The 20,231-nt window shown below is 43.2% G+C and overlaps 1 protein-coding gene across 4 annotated transcripts; it reads right to left on the reverse strand.

Moving 5' to 3' along the window:
- Positions 1–3,670: 3,670 nt before the first annotated feature.
- Positions 3,671–19,316, reverse strand: BTLA (B and T lymphocyte associated). 4 transcript variants are annotated; one of them, XR_013985794.1, is made up of 6 exons: positions 19,020–19,316; positions 15,156–15,449; positions 10,294–10,455; positions 9,637–9,683; positions 5,362–8,137; positions 3,671–5,329 (listed from the first exon to the last, which is right to left on the reverse strand). XR_013985794.1 is itself a non-coding variant. In XM_081003678.1 (5 exons), exons 1-5 carry the CDS (start codon positions 19,087–19,089, stop codon positions 7,820–7,822), a joined length of 852 nt encoding a protein of 283 aa, XP_080859804.1. In that variant the 5' UTR covers positions 19,090–19,316; the 3' UTR covers positions 3,671–7,819. The 4 variants fall into 4 exon arrangements, 3 of the variants coding, with proteins under 3 accessions (XP_080859804.1, XP_080859803.1, XP_080859802.1); XM_081003678.1 differs by having other exon boundaries at positions 3,671–8,137; positions 10,294–10,416; XM_081003677.1 differs by having other exon boundaries at positions 3,671–8,137; positions 10,294–10,437.
- Between the last annotated feature and the right edge of the window lie 915 nt (positions 19,317–20,231).

Here is a 20,231-nt window from a genome sequence, read left to right on the forward strand (position 1 = left end):
CTGCATTGGTCTGGGGTGGGATTAAAATGGAGAAATAGCAGTGAAGACAGTGACTAGTGCTTCAGTTCTCCAGCAGGGAATGCCCTCTCATCTGGAGCCATAAGTACAGAGATAGAGTCTCCCTTCAAATGCTGTAGGGTAATGGGTCAGTGTGTCTGGCTGTTAACCAGAAGGTTGGTGGTTCGAGACCACCCAGGGATGGCTGTGGGCAAGATTCCTGCATTGCAGGGGGTTGCACTAAATGACTCCCAGGGTCCCTTCCAATTTTATGATTTTGTAAGGCTGCACACGAGTGTGGTGGCATGGCCCCTGCGCAGAATGGTACTGAAGGCGGTGAAAGACCCATGTGGTCCCACCTCAGGCATTGCTTCAGAGTATGGAGGGGGGCATCTGAACCTCCATCTAACATACCTTGCAAGGTTATTACTGTACAGGCCCGATTATATGCCACACCTTTAAAACTGGGGGGTGGGGGGAGAGAGAAAAAGAAAAAATACCAGAATATAATCCACTTTGTTCCTCGCTGCTCCTGGCTGCATACTGGCAGGGGGGCGGGAGCCACACTGCGTTGCCGGCGGCCTTTCCCCTTCCTCGCTCTCTCCCTTCATGGCCTTGGGGGAGAGGATGGGGGACTACGCATGGGGCGGGCGCCGCTTTGCCACGCTCCTGGCGCTGTTTGCCCAGCGCTCCTGGCTGCATACCATAAGGTTGAGAATATAAGCTGCACTTTAACTTTTCATGGTAGGAATTTTGGGGGGAAAGTGAGGCTTATATTCAGGCTAATATGGTATGTGGCTAAGAGGAGGGGAGGACCATGTAGGTCACATTGAAGTCCTTGGAAGTTATTAAGCGTAATACAAAGAAATATTAATGCAATAAAAATAAAGTGGCAATGTGTGCAGGATTCTGCCTTCTGGTACTCTTAATATGTGCTTCAGAAAGCAGATCTAGTAATTACAGTGGTACCTTGGGTTAAGTACTTAATTCATTCCGGAGGTCTGTTCTTAACCTGAAACTGTTCTTAACCTGAAGCACCACTTTAGCTAATGGGGCCTCCTGCTGCTGCTGCGCCGCCAGAGCACGATTTCTCTTCTCATCCTGAAGCAAAGTTTTAACCTGAAGCACTATTTCTGGGTTAGCAGAGTCTGTAACCTGAAGCATATGTAACCAGAATCATATGTAACCCGAGGTACCACTGTATGGGCAATTGGTGGCATCTCAAAAGCTGAGAGCAGGGTAGGCAATTAGCTGAAATGGAGCAACAACTGACATGCTAAACACAGCAACACACACAGAGGAACAGGGTGGTTGGTGAATTGAACAGTGTCTTTTTTTGGTGTGTGTGTTTTTTTTAAAAGAAGTTTGTCATAGATTTCTTCTAACCAGATCAGTGCTCCTGCCTAATCTACAGCCATCTAGTGGTCCCCAGTATTAACAACACCTCCAAGAAGCAAACGATTTGGCACGGTGAAAAACTTGAAATATGTAGATGACCCCAAACTGGGAGGGGTAGCTCATGCTGCAGAAGACAGAATCGGGATTCAAGATGACCTGAATGGATTGGAGAACTGGGCCAAAGCTAACAAAATGAATTTCAGTAGGGACAATTCAATTGACATCACTTGTAGGGTTAAAAGAAGTTTTGTAAGGAGTAATTTATAAATTATTGTGAAGAGAATTAAGAATAGATGTACTGGAAATTTGAGTTTATAGCAATAACCATAGTAACAAAATGCATAATTAGAAAGACTTTAGAAAACCATCAGTCGAGGCTGAAGGAAGACTCAGGCTGTGATAGCCAAAAGTTTTGAAATGATGTTTAAAAGGATGTTATGCTGGAAAATATGTGTAAAAACTAATAAAAAATTAATAAAATAAAATGAATTTCAGTGGGGACAAAAGTAAGTCTTATGCACACACCGCCCAGGAATGGAACCCCTGCACAAAATGTTTGCCACCTGTATGTACGTTACATAAATTATGCAGTGTGGTGTAGCGGTTAAGAGCGGTAGTCTCATAATCTGGGGAACCGGGTTCGTGTCTCCGCTCCTCCACATGCAGCTGCTGGGTGACCTTGGGCCAGTCACACTTCTTTGAAGTCTCTCAGCCCCACTCACCTCACAGAGTGTTTGTTGTGGGGGAGGAAGGGAAAGGAGAATGTTAGCCACTTTGAGACTCCTTCGGGTAGTGATAAAGCGGGATATCAAATCCAAACTCTTCTTCTTCTTCTTCTTCTTCACCACCACAGATAGCAAGACCAATAATGTAGGGTTGAGTTTGTTGGGTTTTTTTGCAGAATCCGAACTGCAGTGGTACGAAAGGAGCTCTGCCTGCAGCAAATGCACAGAATGGAAAACGATGCCTCCTTGCATCCCTAATTGGCAGCCACTCCTGGTGTTCACTACCCCCTCCCCACATGCTCTATTGGAAAGTACTATGTCACAACATAATATAATTCCAGGGTGCATTGTGGGGTGGGGAGAAGCTGATGGTGCGGACTCTGCTGTCACGAACACTATATTTTTGCTGCAGCGCTAGCAAACCAATGTTTTAAATGAAATGGGGGGAGCTGCTTCTGGTAGCCTGCCACAGTCCCACCCCAAAAAATAACTTTTGGGGCAGTCTCCCACCCCAAAAAAGCCTTTTCATTAAAGAACCTAATTTAATCACCTTATGTGGAAAACTGTATTTATCTGGGGATTCCCCACCTAACAAATGATGGGTGCATTACTAATACTTCAGGCTGGTCCTAAAGGCAAAACAGTGGAATTTTCGGAAACTGGCAGGATTTTTCCTTAACTATTCCATGGCTGCTGCTGCTAAGTAATGCTACTAGCAGTGTACAAGAAGGAAAGGAGACAACAGCCACACATGAAAAACTTCACCACCATCATCAAGATAAAAATTCTCTGCTTCAAAAGCACCACCAAAACACCAGTAATATGTTCCTTGGGGGTGAAATCGTCTATAACAATCAGCCTGCTTACTCACAGGTGGTTTGCAAAGATTCATTCAAGCCACCTTTTGGTTTCAGAAGATACCACAGTTTGTGTGACCTTTTTTTTTTTTTAACTCAGGAAGATTCTGAAAGTTAATCTCTGTAAGGAAAGATTGATTAGGTCAATTTAGCAAAGTGTGTGCATCTATCTATCATCTTTCTATCTATAAATGTCCAAAGTCTGTTTTGGGGGCCTAATCCGGCACGCTGGTCGATTTAATCCAGCCCCTGGGGTAAAATCCTAAAGAAACCTCAACAAGTTCAATCCTAAAAAAAAGCTTAACAACTTTGGTCGGCCCTCACGGCCCTTCACCACATCAAATCTGGCCCTCTTTGGAAAAAGTTTGGATACCACTGTGTTTCTTTCAGGACTGCAATCATTGTTTAATTTGCCAGATTCAGGGGAATTTTTTAAATGAAATATGCAGGTGCCTCTGATTAACTGAATAGCAGATATGTACATTTTTAAAATACAAGTGCCTATAAAAAGGACAGATTGGAAGCTCACTCATTAAAAGAGGCACTCACCCTTTCTTGACACAGACAAGGAATTCCTCTTCTTCTAAAATGATTTGGCCTGCAACACCACATGCATGCATCAACATTTCAAAACAAAGAATCCATTTTGATGCTCCAGAAATATTGTCTTGACCCACATAACTGATGGCCGCAAATTTAATTAATAGACTACAACTCCATGCACACATGCAAATTTAGATGAACTGAGTAAAATTCCATGCATTTAATACCTACATCTTCATCCCACTCTTTAATCCTAAATGGTAACGAGTCATCAATATTTTTTTTGGAGGGGGGTAGCAATTAAAAATAAGCAATTCATGTTCACATACATAAATATGTATCTTGTTTTTTTCAATTTCAAGAAGTAGCAATTCATCAATAAATTAAAAGTAAAACAAAATACGAAACTAGAATAAAAAATACAATGGAAACAGAAAATGTAGATGTTCTAAACCAAAGCCAGGCAAGATTCCAAGCTCCTTAAAAAGCGTCTAAAATCATTATTACAACACTTGGGCTTGTGGGGGTGGGTGGGGCTTATGCCTCACCTGTGGCACATAAATCATGAATTGAAATAATACACCTACAGTTAAGTTTGTGAAGAAAGAACAAGAGAGGTGTGGTGTCTACAGGGGAGTTCATTCAAACACCCCAATGTGTTGCAAAAATTCATGGGTGGGTTGCACTGCAAGCCCTTCCCCAATTACTAACATGCATTGTCCACATCCCACATAGACTGTGCATTTAGGAGCTTTCTGAAGGCTACTTACTGACATGCCAATGTTCTGTGTACAGCTCCTTCATGTACAGGGGATGCTGGGCCAATCAGAATCCAACCTTGCATGGAGGACTTCTAAGAGTCTACATCTGTACATGGCTTTGTGTCAACACCAGAGAGCAAGGCTACACAGCTAGGAAACCATGAGCTCAGTGGGTGACCTGGGGTCAGTCATTATCCCTCAACTGAACCTACCTCCTGATCTCCTTGGAGAAAGATACAGAAATGCAATTAGTCAGTAAATGGGTAAATAAATAAATATTTAGCTCAATCCTATGCACTTAACATTTGGAAGCAACAGTTTATGACCTACTGGCAGCCAGGAAGCGTCATTTAAAAAGTTGGACCGGAATCACCAAATCTAACCAACTGTTGTTTTCTTAAGCATAGATATGGAGCTCCCTGTTTCCGGCGGTGGGAAATGGCTGACTCCCACAAGACCGGACCCCCAGGGTATGGGAGGACTGTCTCGAAGACCGGCAGATTGTCCGAGATTGCCGGCATGCATTAAAGTGCAGCCAGCAGCACACTGGGTCAAAAAGAGCACAGTTCTCGGCTGGCACTCTAAGATGCCACTCCTGTAGCCGGGAATATCTGTTTGGGAAAATAAATAGATTTGAAAAACAAACAGACATGGTCTGGATCGAAGAAGCTGGAAAAAAACCTGCAGAATTGTACAGTCTCTGATGTATGAGCTCGGACTTCAAGGAGATTCTCGTCATGGTGTGTGGATTGCGGAGGTGTTTGGTATGTTTTCTCCCCTCCTTCCTTAATATCTACAATTGGTTTCTCATGCCAAGCCTCATTAAGAACTTAAATTGCTTTAAAAAAAAAAAAATGAGTACAGTTGGATAATTTTTTTTTTTTAATCAAATGCAAAACTTCAGTCAGTCATTAGTCTTAATCTACCCCAGACCTTTACCAATTTTGGATTGGTAAAACACGATAACCATCACTGTGTTTTTTTTAAAGGGGACTCACTGATATTTTGTCATTCTATCTGATGTTTACCTGTCAACTCATCCATTGCCCTGAAGTCCGGTTCACATGCACCTCTTAGCACCTATGCCTTTGAGGTGACTCCAAGTTCCAATGCTGGCAGCCAGTGACTAACTGGTGGGGCATGGCTGACCTTTTAGATGTCACTGAATATGAATGGGGCACACACACACACACACACACACACACACACACACACACTTACCCCAGGAGGAAGCCACCATCACAATCATACATTGCCTTATCATTTTTCATTTTTTCCACCCAAAATTATATCTGATCTGAGCTGCATGCACTTTCACATCCTTTCATCAACGTCATGAACCCACTCTTATCTGTACACAGCACTCTTTCCTCTGCAGTCAGTGTGCTTGGTGGCGAGATGCTAAAGCGCTTCCTGTTTTTCTCACATATTGTGTCTTTCATATCAAAAGGGGAGCAACGTGTTCATTAAGCCAGTACTTTAGATCTTTGGGTTCTTCTACTTCCTGAGAGATACTGTGGACACTTTTAGCTGAAAGTGTTCTGAAATGATTTCTTGAGTTTTCCTTTTTCATCCCTCTATTGACAGTATGTCAAAGCAGAGTTTCAGGTACTGGCATCCTTCTGCTTCAGTAATCTGCCAGAGATTAGGCAGGTGGCAATTGGGTACTGGACCTTTTCAAGGGGAATGGCCTTCCAGAGACACCTATACTGCCCCCCTTTGTGCTCTAGCTAAGCACCCTTTTATTTTCCCCTGCTTGACTTTTGCTGCTGGTTTTATGATCCCACTTCTTGATTTTATCTCATTCAGCTTACTTATTATTGATGGTTGCTTCCTTGGGCTTTATAGAGATAGGTTGTGTTGGACATTGGCTGGCTGAATGAAGAAGCACAGAGGGCTCCTCTTGGAAAGTGAAGCCTACTGCAATTCCCTTTTCTACACAAACAGTTAAAGGTGCAGGAGCCCTGCCATCTCCTTCATATGGCCACCCTACATGGATATTGGATCAAACAGGCAGGAGATGCCATTATTAAATAAACAAAAAGAAGATAAGAAGGTTCCTGCTGGTTCAGATCAAAGGCCAAGTCTAGAATCCTAGTTTGCCACAGTGGCCAATAAGATGTCTCTGGAGATGTCTACAAGCTTGATATATGAGTGCTATCCTGCGTGAAAGGAACACATATAGCCACATTTGATAACCCTAAACTCCATGAATTTGCTCACCCCACCACCTTTTAAGCCAGTTTGTGGACTATGCTGGCAGCCATTTCAGCATCTGCAGTGACAGTGAGCAGCAATCATTTATCTATCAACCATAATTTATTGTACACATCTAGTTCTTTTCCAGTTCATTCCTAGTGGAGATAATTAATATAATCTAAACAGTAATTGGTTCATTTAGCCTCAAAATTCTTTTGCTTTATATTCTGACTTGGGATATCACTAGTTGAGGATGAGATCAATGAAATACATGATTAAAGTTCTGCTAATTTGGCTTTCAGTCAGTAGAAAATGTATACATTCATTCTACTCACTGAGCACACTTCCTGATGACCAGATTATTGGGCATTCGTCCCAACTTGTTGGCAGGGAGATTAGACGACACTGGCTATTGAATGAGCATTTATTCTCATTTGCAAGGAAGTTTGATGATGTTGTGGACACTTTCCAATGAATTTCCCTGTCACTTCCCTCATTGTAAAAAGTCCAGTCTTTGGGGGAAGGGAGTTTGTTATGCAGAAGCTCCAAATCATTTTAACTGCGTGACCTGAATTTGTTGGCATGTGGTTGAATCCCACCCGAAAATAGCAACTATTTTGAAGTGCTCTGAGAGGGCATGTCCACACTTCTGCCTGCCCCATGCCTAGAAAGCTTCTCCTGGCATGAGTTCAAGCAGTTTTGTCTTTGTTCTGCCACTTTCCCCTGGAAAAACTGCTCTTTAGCCCTAATTCAGAACAAACATCAATCCAGAGAAAACCTTATTGCTTCGATTCAGTGGTAAAGATTGGGTTTTAGTGGCGGAAAGCAGCGGGGGAAATGCAAGTCTGGATGGGCCCCTTATCTCCTGCAGTCTTTTAGTAAACTGGAAGTGCAAACAAAAGCTGACAGTTTCTCAGAATATTTTTTCTTTTCTTTTTGTTGTAGTATTCCTAAGCTTTCACCATCCAATTCTATGGAAAGCTAGGTAGTGATGGGGATTTGCTTGCAGGATTTGTCTCTCTTTGCTGAAGGGATTTAGTAATAAACAGCTAGGCTGCTTATGCAACCAACTGTAATGTGGTTTGATTAAATCAAGGTTTCTGGAAACTAGGACTTGCAGAGCAGCTTATGAAAACAGAATAGATAACATCAGCATGAGAGTCATTTTAACAACCCCAAAATAATACATAGCATCAATGAATGAACACATGCTCCTAGTGGAAATAGATGGTGCGATACCCATGCACTAAGCAATTATCAGAGTGAAGCTGGTGAGAAAGCTTGCAGAGTCACAGTGGAAGAAGCTATATGATGCTAAACAATGAGCGGTTGTCCACGTTTAGTGATTCAGCCCAATGGCAGCATATTCTGTAAACTCTGTCTCAGCAGAATGCTCATGTCTCTGAACAGGTTCCCCATAGCTCAGTGTTGCATAAATAAGGGCTTCCTTCTTTTGAGGTAAGAGTTGCTGGGTATTGGAGACACATTCATCACATGTAGGCTTGGGTGGTGCCCTGGTGGCATTCCAGCAATTGCATTGATTGCCGTAGATGGGACCATCATCTGGAAATTGTAGCACATAAGGCTCAGCAGCTTGATGAAGTGCAGGTATCGTATGGGAGGCATTGCTGCACTGGGCATCTGCATTGCTATTAAGCTGTGGGGGAAACAAGAGTGGAATAGATTCATGAAAGAGTGCAGTATCTTAATCACATATCTAGCTAGGAACAAAGATGACAACCATGTCAGACGTGGACAGCTCAAACCTCAGGGAAGATGTCGTTTTTCAAGCCTTCATTAAAATCACAGGTTTCCTCCATCCCTGACCCTCTAGACCTTGTTGGGCTGCAACTCCCATCATTCCTGAGCATTGGCCATGTTTGCTGGGGCTGATGGGAGTTGGAGTCCAACAACATTAGCTGTGCAGCAGGTTGGAGAAGCCTTTTTAAAATTTTAATACCCAGGATAACATCCAAGGCACCTGGATTAAAAGAAGTGCAGTTGACACTCATCAGATTATGTATTGTTTTGATGTGAAGTTAGACACAAATGAGACATGGCACTATTCATGTCTTCAGTACTTGTGAAAAAAATCAAATGGTTGATTTTTTTTTTTAAAATAGTGTGGTAGTGATCAGGGTGAACTAGATTGGGATTGCATGTGAAAGACGAGTGTCAGTCCTTTGTACCAATGCAATAGCAGGAAAACTCCAATTGGGAGTCTGTGCTCCCAAAAGAAAGATCAGCCATGCAAAGGCTAAAGTCATGAATAATGACATGATGCCTCATTTGGACCTCTTCTAAGTCTAGAAAAAGCTGAAATTTGAAGCAAAAAACCCAGCTTTGCACAAAACTAAGAACATTTGCCCATATTTCTCCCTCCCTTCTTCCCTCTGTTGTTTCACACTATCTGGTTAAGGTTATTAGCAACTTGGGAGGCAGAATTTGTCCATGTAGTTCAGTAAGGTGCAATGTCACTGATGGCTAGCATTTAAAACACAACTAAACACCACTTCAGTTGAAGGCTGAGCTTTCTTCCTGTGTTCATGAATGAAAATTGCTTCCTTTAAGTGGCAAAGTCCATGAGGTGAAGGTTTTTATATGTATTTTGAAGGGGTTGGAACATAACACGTTAGCCCTCTCCAGGCATTCGAGCTGTAGCTCCGTGGTAGAACATCTGCTTTGCCCATAGAAGATTCCAGCTTCAATCCTTCGCATCTCCAGGTAGGACTGGGGAAGAATCCTGCCCCAAATCCTGGAGAGCTGTTGCCACTCCGTGCAGTCAATACTGAACTCAATGGACCAATGGTTTGACTCACAGGGATTGTAGGGATGAGCACCCTAGCTTCACCCCTTGTCATTATTCTCACCTTGTGGTGTTGTCCATGTGAATCAGGGAGCCTCCTGTACTTGTGGGGCTCTCCGTGCATTTTAGAACCAAGATTTTCCATGGGTCTAGGAGGCTTGACACAGTCACCCTGCAACTCATGGAGGGAGGTGGGTGATGATTAGGGAGGTAGGGGAAAGCTAGCACACACTTCTCCATGGCCTCAGCTCATGTGATTACTGTACACAGGGACAGAATGCCTGAAAGGGGCTTATGGGCATTTAAGTACTTAGAAATTCAATACCAGGCTCATCAGTGAAGAAACCTACCACATTCATTTCACTTTGCGAGATTGATGGGCCCTTATTGCTGTTCACTAGAAAGGAAAAGAAAAACACCAGCTATTGATGGAACAACATTTGGATAGTTCATCACATTCATTGTACAAAAACAAGAACGCAGCTTGTGAAAATGCCCTGTCTCATAAAAAGGGGATCAAGGAAATCCTTACCAAATTTTATGGATAGGCCAAAACTGGTATGCTGTTATAATGAAAGTCAGGCAATAAATATTTAAAGTAAGTAGCTTTTATCCAAGACTATGAGTTTTGGAAGATAGTCATGGAAGCGGTCCCAAAACACTTTTTTTAAATCCTGAGGTAGAACAGAAATGGGGGTGGTGCTACTCCCCCCCCCCCCCAGGTCAAGGGACATAGTGGTTCCCAAGATTGGTCAACTTATTTTGACCCATAAGGGAGAAACCCCTCACAAACACCTCGCCCCAAGAATAAAATATAATCATAATAAATTTAGAAGTAGCCATTTGCTGCAGTTCTGTAACACTCAAACTCAACTGCCTCACTCTGCCTGTGTTCAGCCCTGGTAATATGAGAAATGAAAAGATATTTGAGTAGCAGAAGTGAGACAGCTGAATATCTCTGCCCAGGGAAAAGAGGGGAAAACTAGAGAGATCTTGAGAGAATTCACCTTGATGCTTCCTTATGCAGCACAGCAGGCCCAAGCAGCTCAAAATGAAGAGGCACAGCGGTCCCAGGAATGACAGGAAATAAATAATCAGCTTCATGTCCTTTCCAGCTGCTTCATTATCTTCTGCAGTAGCATTTTCAGATTCTGTTATTTTATTGTGATCTGTTATTATTATTATTATTATTATTATTGTTGTTGTTGTTGCTATAATTACTATTTACATTTGCTATTGTCCTAATGCCAAAGCAACATAATGTTATATTTCAATATAGCAATGCAATTATTAATCATTAAGCAAATACAAAGAGCTGAGCAGTTAAAATCTCCCGTCAACCTCCTACCAAAGCAGAATTCACCATCAGTTAACTTAACAGGGGTGAAATACAGTGGCGTAGCGTGGGGGTGTAGGGGGGGCCGGCCGCACCGGGCGCAACATCTGGGGGGGGGGCGCTCGCACTCGCAGCTCTCTGCCCCTACCTGGCTCACTCTCTCTCTCTCACTGCAGTGCTGGCTGTGCGAATCCGATCCGAGCCACTGGGTCGCCGCCCACTGTGGAGGGGGTGGGTGCCAGGTGTGCGGTGCGGAGAGAGAGCGAGGGACTATCTGGGGGAGGGACAGTGCAGCGGCCGCCCAGCACAGCGCTGAGCGTGGGAGAGAACCACACCAGACCAGACCAGGCAGCAGCAAGAAGAAGCTGGCAGCGGCGGCAGGTTAGGGGTTAGGGGGCGCAAATTACTTGCCTTGCCCCGGGTTAGGGGGCGCAAATTACTTGCCTTGCCCCGGGTTAGGGGGCACAAATTACTTGCCTTGCCCCGGGTGCTGACAACCCACACTACGCCGCTGGTGAAATAACCAATATGGTAAGAGAAGTTAAACACTGTTTAAAAGTAAGCATTCTCAGAAAGAGAAAGAGCATTCAAAAGTCAATAAAAATAAAAATAGCATGCTTCCTAACAGAAGTAATCTGCTTGATCCAGAATGGTTTCACAAGGGTCACTGACAATACATTATGATCTCTAAATGTTCTTAATGCAACCTAGAAAGCCAGAGAGGCTATAATGAGGGTCAAACTACAGGGTAGGCAGGAGGATCCAGAATTCCCAGTGTTTTTGTAGAGGAGGGCAGAAGATGCTGAAATGAGGCAAATAAGGGCAAATGAGGCACTGCCCCAATAATCTGAGTTTGCTCTCCTCCAGTTCATGCCTGCCTGCCTTCTTACTAACAGTCACTCCAGGGTGGCACAACCTGTCATCTTCCTCCTCAGTCTCAGTGTTGCTATTGTTGAACTCAGCAAGGAGGAGGATCCTTGCTTCCCCCCCTACTGTTTTCATTACCAAAATAGCTCCTTCAACCTGATATTAGAGCCCTAGTGCCCTGAGCCCCAGTTGAAAGGATGGGTGTGTCATGGAACTGCATGCTGGGCAGCCACCAACACACCATCTCTGTGTTTGGAGCATGTCCATGAAGAGGGTAGCCATGACCTAGTCAGGGTTTTCTCTTACTCAGAGACACACTTCAAAAGGATGGATGACAGGAAGAAGAAGAAGAGTTCAGATTTGATATCCTGCTTTATTGGCTAACAATCTCCTTTCCCTTCCTCCCCCAAAACAAACACTCTGTGAGGTGAGTGAGGCTGAGAGACTTCAGAGAAGTGTGACTAGCCCAAGGTCACCCAGCAGCTGCATGTGGAGGAGCGGAGACGCGAACCCGGTTCACCAGATTACGAGTCCACTGCTCTTAACCACTATACCACACTGGCTCATTTCCACTGGGCACAACAGCAGCAGGGGGTGGGCTAGCCCACTCAGCCCCCATTCACTTTCAATACTTGGGAGGAGGATCATGTTTCACCCCCCCACAACCGTCCAAGTGTTCTATGATTGGGTGCATGGAGGGAAGCAGTTTTATAGAGTACAAGTAGAGACTTGAAACTCAGCCTCAAGGTAAACCTGATATTAAACTTATCTGTGAATCCTTTGCTTGAGATTCTTTTTTTTTCTTTCTTTCACAAAACAAACTAATAGCAGTCATGAGGGTGGGGTGAGGGAGCAGGTGTTAATTCTGGCTGGAAAAGTGGCAGGGTAGGAGAGTATTGACGTCTCCTCATGTGCCACACAATGGCATTACCTGTGCCATCCTTCCATTGCCTCCATGAAATTGCTCTTTGCATCACATAGCAACACTGGGGTGAATTAACAGTTTGTAAGAGAGATAATTTTCAGTAGGAAAACATCACGGGGGAGAAGTTGGATAAACTTCCCCTTTCTTCAGTTTTGATGCAGATGTTGTTGGGATGGGGCTTATGACTATGTTTAGGTTTGTGTGTGTTTTTTTAAAGAGAGAAGTACAGTATCCCAACTATGTGCGTCAAAAGTCACATTTAGCTCAACCCTTAGAGAACTGAAACTAAGGTAGGTCAATCTGAGATCAGCTATAGCAGGGGTCAGCAAACTTTTTCAGCAGGAAGCCGGTCCACTGTCCCTCAGACCTTGTGCGGGGGCCGGACTATATTTTGAAGGGGCAAAAACCCGAATTCCTATGCCCCACAAATAACCCAGAGATGCATTTTAAATAAAAGGACACATTCTACTCATGTAAAAACACACTGATTCCTGGACCAGATTTAGAAGGAGATTGGTATGGATCTGGCCCCCCTAGGCCTTAGTTTGCCTACTCATGTGCTAAAGTAAGAGTTGCACAGCCTTAGGTGTGCTTGTTTTGTATTTCAGCCTCCTGTGGGATTTTTATTTTGTAAGGGTTTCAGCATTTCCATTTTATACAGGCCATTTCTTAAGTTCAATGGAAGTTCTGGGCAGTGTGACCCTCTTGTTGAATTTACATACACAGAAAGTCCAAATACCAATTTGAGTCATTTAGATGTTACAACATGGGCTGTTTGGCACTCTGTACAGGTTTCATTTCTTTGCACTACTAGACAGCCTATTTTTTGTCAGATGACTGATAAGGCTACCGCTCTACACATTGTTTGCAAATAAGGGAGCCATGATGTCTTTGATGTGTGATGAACATTTTGTAACTGCAACACTTGGGTTTAACTGTTTTCTGCAATGAACCCCATCAAGATTTGGAAAACTGAAATACCGCAAAGCAAGGAACAAATGAACAACTCTTAGCCAACGTTCACACCATATATTTAAATCACTATGATACCACTTTAAACAAACAGGACTTCCCCTAAAAAAGAATTCTGGGAGATATACCCAGTGCTTTTTTTCTGGGGGGGACGCATACCCCTAAACATTTTGTGAATCTACCCCTAAACATTTTTTAAGAAAAAAGCACTAGATATACCTTTCTTCATGCATAGCCTTCAAGACATAATGCAAGCAAAGCATTTATGTATACTACTATTATTTATTAAATTTGTATACTTCCCATCATCTGAAGATCACAGGGTGGTTCACAACATAAAAAGAAAAACACAAAATACATACTAAAACAAAAGCAAAGCAATAACCCTCCCCTCTCCCAAACACGTTTTAAAGGACATAGAATGTTAGTCAGCCAAAGGCTTGCTTTATAGAGAAACGTTTTTGCCTGGCCCCTAAAGATATGTAATGAAGGCGCCAGGTGAGCCTTCTTGGGGAGAGCATTCCACAAACAAGGAGCCACCACAGAAAAGGCACATTCTTGTCTTGCCACCCTCTGGACCTCTCACATAGGAGGTACATGAAGAAGGGCCTCAGATGATGATCACAGGGTCTGAATCGCTTCATATGGGGAGAGGCGGTCCTTGAGGTGATGATAACTAAGTCCCGGGGCAGGTTGCAACAATTTAAAACACATCATTAGAAACAGTTTAATGCACATGACAAACTTAGGTCTATTCATTTCAGTGGGTTTACTCCGTGTATAACTCAGTTGGAAACAAGTCCCTTTTCTAATAGCAGTCACACACTTCAGTACAGTGCCTCCCCGGGCTCACAGTGTCATCAAAAGAGTTCAGCTTGTCGTCCATTCCAGCTCTACAGTTCTATGATTCTATGACCAAGACAGCAGTGCTGGATTATGGGTGTTTGCACAGAAGGGGGCACATGCCCTTGTGGCAGTTTTGGAGTGGTGGCAAATTACAGGCTTTCTCATGAGCATGTCTCTGTGTATGTGCCCCTATACAACTTTGCCTTGCTCCAAAGGGGAAGAGAAATTCAAAGTATCAGTGTGGGGTGGCCTTTCTAAGTCTCCCATGCCACTCCATTCAGGCTCCACAATCAGAGCTTGAAAAGATGGATTCACGGAGGCTCAGGAAACCTGCTCCATGTTGAAAGGATCCATTTTCAAGTACCCCCCCCCCAAAAAAAACTTTGAAGCTCAGCTGGATTTCCAAGCCTCCCTTATGCCTTGGAGAGCTCACCTGCTGCTGATCCTTTCAATCTCCAATTTCAAATCACTCTCTTCATCCTTCTCAACTGCTCCCACTGGGCTAAACATGCTGAGATGGAGAAGCGGGGCAGCAGTGCAGACCATTGTCGCCTATTGCAAAATTTGTAGATCCAGCATTGTAAGAGAGGCAGAACGTGCAACATGGCTGGGACTTTGATGGGCCTTTTGACAGTTGGCTTTCTATACTGTACTAAAGAGCGTTGCACACAGATAAGAGGAAAGGGTTAGCCTGCAGCATGCCAGAGGTGCTTAGAGAAGAGGAAATAAAATCAATGTACAGTTGAAACCTTGATTGTGTTGATGTGCGTTTCTTGAGCAGAGCAAGAACATAAATAAATGACCGCAGGGCTATAAAGACCAGGCAACTGACCAGGAGGCTGACTGAATTGCCCATAGGCCTGTTGCTGCAAACAGTGAATTGGAAAAAGGCCCTCGTTCTCGGAATTGCTTATGATACTTACCTTGTACAATGACTTGTATTTCATGACCTGGGAGTATGCTTTCCCCCATAGTAGCTTGACACTGATAGCGTCCACTGTCATTCTTAGAAATAGGCAAAAATTGCAAAACAAAATCATGGCCTTTCCAAAAAATATTGTGTCTTTGTCCTTGAGGCAGAATTTCACTGTTCCTGTACCAATTTATCGTAAGATTCTTTTGGCAATCCATCACTGGGCACTTTATACTGAATGAAACGCCAGCATTTATCGTGTAGTTGGTTCCCCTTCGGACAGAAATAGTGCAGTTTTCATTCCCTGAAAGAAAAAAGTGGGGTGGAAATTATGCCTGACACACCTCAGATATTTTTGCATTGTTAGCAATAATCATTTCATTGGCGTCTTGTTGGTTTTCCCATCCATGCAATACCTTTCTACAGGCAATGCTTTAGATGAGAAGAACTGATTGGCAAGCTAATGTGATATAAAATATTGACATCAGTCATCTGTTATTGGTTTAATCACAGCCAAGATATTTATAAATTATTATTATTGTTATTAGTATATTTATTTCTATCCCTTTTCCCCAGACTGGAACTCATGGCGGCTTAGAAAGATAAAACAGAACAAGCTTAAAAACAAAGAAAAGATAATTATTTAAAATGTAATTAAACACTAACAGAATCAAAATGCTATAAAAAGATCCGTTAAAAACATAAACAGTAACTACACATCCCAACAACACCCCTTTCCTAAAAACACAGTCAGTTCCCAAAGGCCTGTTGGAACAAGTCTTCACCTGCCAGCAGAAGGACAGCAATGACACAGCCAATCTAACTTCTTTAAGGAGTGAGTTCCAAAGTCTGGGAGCAGACACCAAGTGGGTGGTGGGACCAAGAGAAAGACCTTCCACAAAGAGTTCGGAGCCTGGACAGGTTTGTATGAGGGAATGTGGTATTTCAGATAACATGGACCTTGGCATCAGAAGTCTGTTATCAGAAGTCTGGATGGTCAAACAGTTACTTCTTGCTAAGCCCCATTATGCTGCCCAGACACTGAGGTCCAGCTCCGAGGGCCTTCTGGTGGTTCCCTGATTGCGAGAAGTGACGTTACAGGGAACCAGGCAGAGGGCCTTCTCGGTAGTGACGCCCGCCCTGTGGAAACGGTAGCCCTTCTTCAGTGCCTACTGTGGTCAATGGGGCAGTAGGCATGGGGAGGGGATTTGATTCTGTTTGCATTTAAAGGTGAACCTACCTAATTTGCACAGTGTGCAAACTGAAACACAGCCAACATCCTAAATTCAAATTTCTCCGAATTTTGCAGCACAGTTCTCCAGTCAAATAATGTGAGCAAAATTGCATATACCAGAGCAAAGTATGCATAAGAATGTATACATCAGTGAAAATAACACTCGGAAACATGTTCTATTCGGGGAAATTTACTTTGCAAAAATGTGTACATTAGGCACAGGCAAAAGTGGGCATATTATGAGAAATTTGCACTAAAATGCTGATGGATTTATATGGGGACTTAAAAAAAACCCCATATCATGAACTAATGCAGTGAGCTAAATTTCAGATTGGAAAAATGAGGAAACTGATTCACCTACCCCCTTCTGACCAGTGACCACAAGGCAACTTCAGCTACAGAAGGTGGAAATGGAACTAGGTGTGTGGCTGAAATTTGAGAACAAGGAATTGTGTGGGGCTTATGTAAATCTGTGGTTTTAGGAGGGAAGACGAAGTAGCAGGCTGCAGCCAGTTTGCCACAAAAAGTGGTAGAAGAGAGTGCTGTTTGGTTGCCTGGGTCAAGTAGGCATAAATAGAATGACACGGTGCGGTTCAATAACTTGATCTGATTTACGAAGTTCAGGCATTTTAAAAGCCACAACAATATCCTCAAGTAAGTCTTGTTCCCCTCCCCATATCTGAATAGAAGAATCTACAATCAAGACCCAAGCACTCCTATGGTTTTCAGCAAATGGTGGAATTGCTGTCTCTGACCATGAAGGCAGAGCATAGCCATCATGGCTGGTAGCCATCAACAGACTTAGCCTCCAAAACACAAAATTCATAGCAAGGTTGATTGCTGCCAGAAGGTGAGTGCCACTGGTTTCCTAAAATTCAGAGACTCTTCAACACCCAGTAGTCCAAATCCTTCAGATGTAGATTATATGGCATGAGACCACTTGCAAATTTGAAAGGCACACAGGCATGTGCACACACACAAACACACACACACACACACACACAGAGAGAGAGAGAGAGAGAGAGAGAGAGAGAGAGAGAATGATGCAAAAATATTTCTTTTAAATCTTGGTAACTGAAGAACTAGGGCACACTTCTCTTTGGTACTTTGAGAAACACACATTTGCTGGTTTAAAGTGTAGTTTCATACTTGAATATGCACTGCTGAATACAAATGAAAGTGTTAATCAACCTGGCATTACTTTATATATTTGCTGTATTTGTGTCCTACCTTTCCTCCAAGTTGCTCAAGGCAGCATGCATGATTTTCCCTGTCTCCATTTTTCCTTTGCAATAACGCTTTCATGTAGGGTTAGGCTGAGAGATAGTGACTGGCTCACCCATGATCACTGACACCCAGCGGGCGACACCAGTGGGGGGGATTTGAACCCGGGTCTCCCTGATCCTAGTCCAACACTATACCCACCTACACCACAGAACAGCCTTTGGTGATAGAAAGCCATTTCACGTGTTCTAACATTTAATTATTCATTGAAGATAAAGTGTTCTATAAAATGTTTAAAATAAATAAGTAATGTCCCAGGAAAGACAAGCTCCCATTTGTCTGCTCACAGTGGTCATAAAAACATATGGAGGTAAGGTGAAGGTATCTACGAGATGTTTCCAAACATTTGTCTCTCCTCTGCATGGTACAATGGCTGCCACAGTCAAAGCATTTCCTGTAAAACATTAGCTATTTTGCTTCTTTACCTTGAGTTCCAGACCAATTAAAAGCAATAAAATATTGATGCATTTATCAGCCACTTTATCAGACAACTGCAGAGAGAGGATTTCAGAATATTATGCTCTGATTAATAGTTAGAAGCTTTCTCTCTAACCTAAACTTATTCTTGAGTAGTTTTATAGTGTGGGTACCTGCAACCTTCCAGCATTGTTAGGCCTCCAATCTCCTCAACAATCAGCCATATTAATGTGCCCTTTGCACTGTATTGTCATATTGCCACTCATTCTCCTGTTTTTCAAACTGGAATGAACAGGATTAGTCATTTCAGCCTGTTTTCATTATATAATGTCTCCATCCTGCTAACACTCTGCTTGCTCTTCTCTGATACTGCACCCATTATCATATGGAAGACACCAATTCACATATGAAGAAGAAGAAGAAGAGTTTGGATTTGATATCCCGCCTTTCACTCCCTTTAAGGAGTCTCAAAGCGGCTAACATTCTCCTTTCCCTTCCTCCCCCACAACAAACACTCTGTGAGGTGAGTGGGGCTGAGAGACTTCAAAGAAGTGTGACTGGCCCAAGGTCACCCAGCAGCTGCATGTGGAGGAGCGGAGACTCAAACCCGGTTCCCCAGATTATGAGACTACCGCTCTTAACCACTACACCACACTGGCTCTCAGAAGGGTGGCTGTAATTATTCAGTGAAGAAGAGAAATTTCAGCCCCAATATAGATATATAGTGTTCGAATATAGATTAATAGTGGCTTCTCTGTTGGAGCTGAACCCTGGTGTGAAATATTCTAAGGCTGAGAATAAGGCCCATTATTGTACTATTTAGCCCAATTTGAGCTGTAGCCTGAACTTAACAGTTGTGTCTAGCCACCTGAAAACATTTAGAAATAAAGGTTTCACACACATTTCACTGGCATTCAGATAGATACGGCCATATCTTACCATGTGCCCATGTATTCTCCAGCGTCAGCATCAGAAAGAGGGAGCGCATTGCAAAGCTACCTGCGTACATGGCCTGGAATGTAGCTTCACTTCATAGTCATCGTGGAAAAGAAAGCTGATCCGTCAGGATGAAACTCTTTTTCTGGTGCAGTTTCAGCAGCTTCTTAATTCAGCTTGTGGAGGCTCATGTAGAAACACTTCAGTTACCTCAAGAAAGTGAGCCAGACTGGAGGCGTGAGGGGATGTGAAAGAGCTCTGCCACGCTCACAACAAATCAAATTTGCTCACCGTAGAACTTCCTGCAGCCGCTGCTGGTTTCCAAAGCCTCTTGCCTCCAAAACCAGACAGAATGAAATGGGGGGGGGGGGGTTGTGTGTGTGTGTGTTTTGCACCTTGAAAGAGGAACTGGTGGATGGAAACAAAATAAAATCAGCAGAACATTTTTCAAACAGCAGCTTCAATTTCAAAATCAAATCAAATCCGTTTATTGTGAGGACCATGCCTGTACACAAACATTAACACAACAATAGTTAAAAAATATTAAAATTCATTACATACTACGCCAACAAAACCTTCATCCCACAAAATAGAAAGAGAGGGAAAACAAGCAACGAGTTAAACAGACGATGAAGGGGTCTTTACATTGTCATCCATAAATCTTTCCCTGGCTTTCATGGCCTTCATCACAAAAACCGCTACCACATGGGTAATACGTGGGTTTGCATCAATTTCTTAAAAAGCATTTGAAAAAGTAAATATTTTTTTTGAAAAAATAAAAAATAAAGGATTGTTGCAGCACCTCATTTGGATGTCTTCTTTCTTTTGGAAATTCATGTCACTCCTTCTAAGAGCGAACTCATGTGCTGAGTGCCAACAAAGTTGTAACCAAAATGGGAGAGCAGTGCTATTTTTCTAGAAAAAGAGCTGCTGGAACTCCCCCCAAATGCCTCCCTTGTTCTCTTATAATGGCCACGGCGCCCACCTGAGAGGTGCCAGAACTGAGTTCCGGCTGAAGAAAAAGCCCTGTAGAGAAGTATCAGCATGCTCAGTGGGAACCCTGAATTTTGCAGAGGGGCAACAAATAAAAATACTCACACTACTGGGGCAACCCTCCCTCCAAGAACCTTCACGTCAACCCTATGAGGACTGCACATGCTCAGTAGCCATGGAATGGTGGCAAGCAGTTGCAGAATGGCTTGATGAAGGAGGCCC

This window comes from Podarcis pityusensis, assembly GCF_964106645.2.
Source record: "Podarcis pityusensis genome assembly, chromosome: 4".
In the NCBI taxonomy this organism is placed as follows: domain Eukaryota; kingdom Metazoa; phylum Chordata; class Lepidosauria; order Squamata; family Lacertidae; genus Podarcis; species Podarcis pityusensis.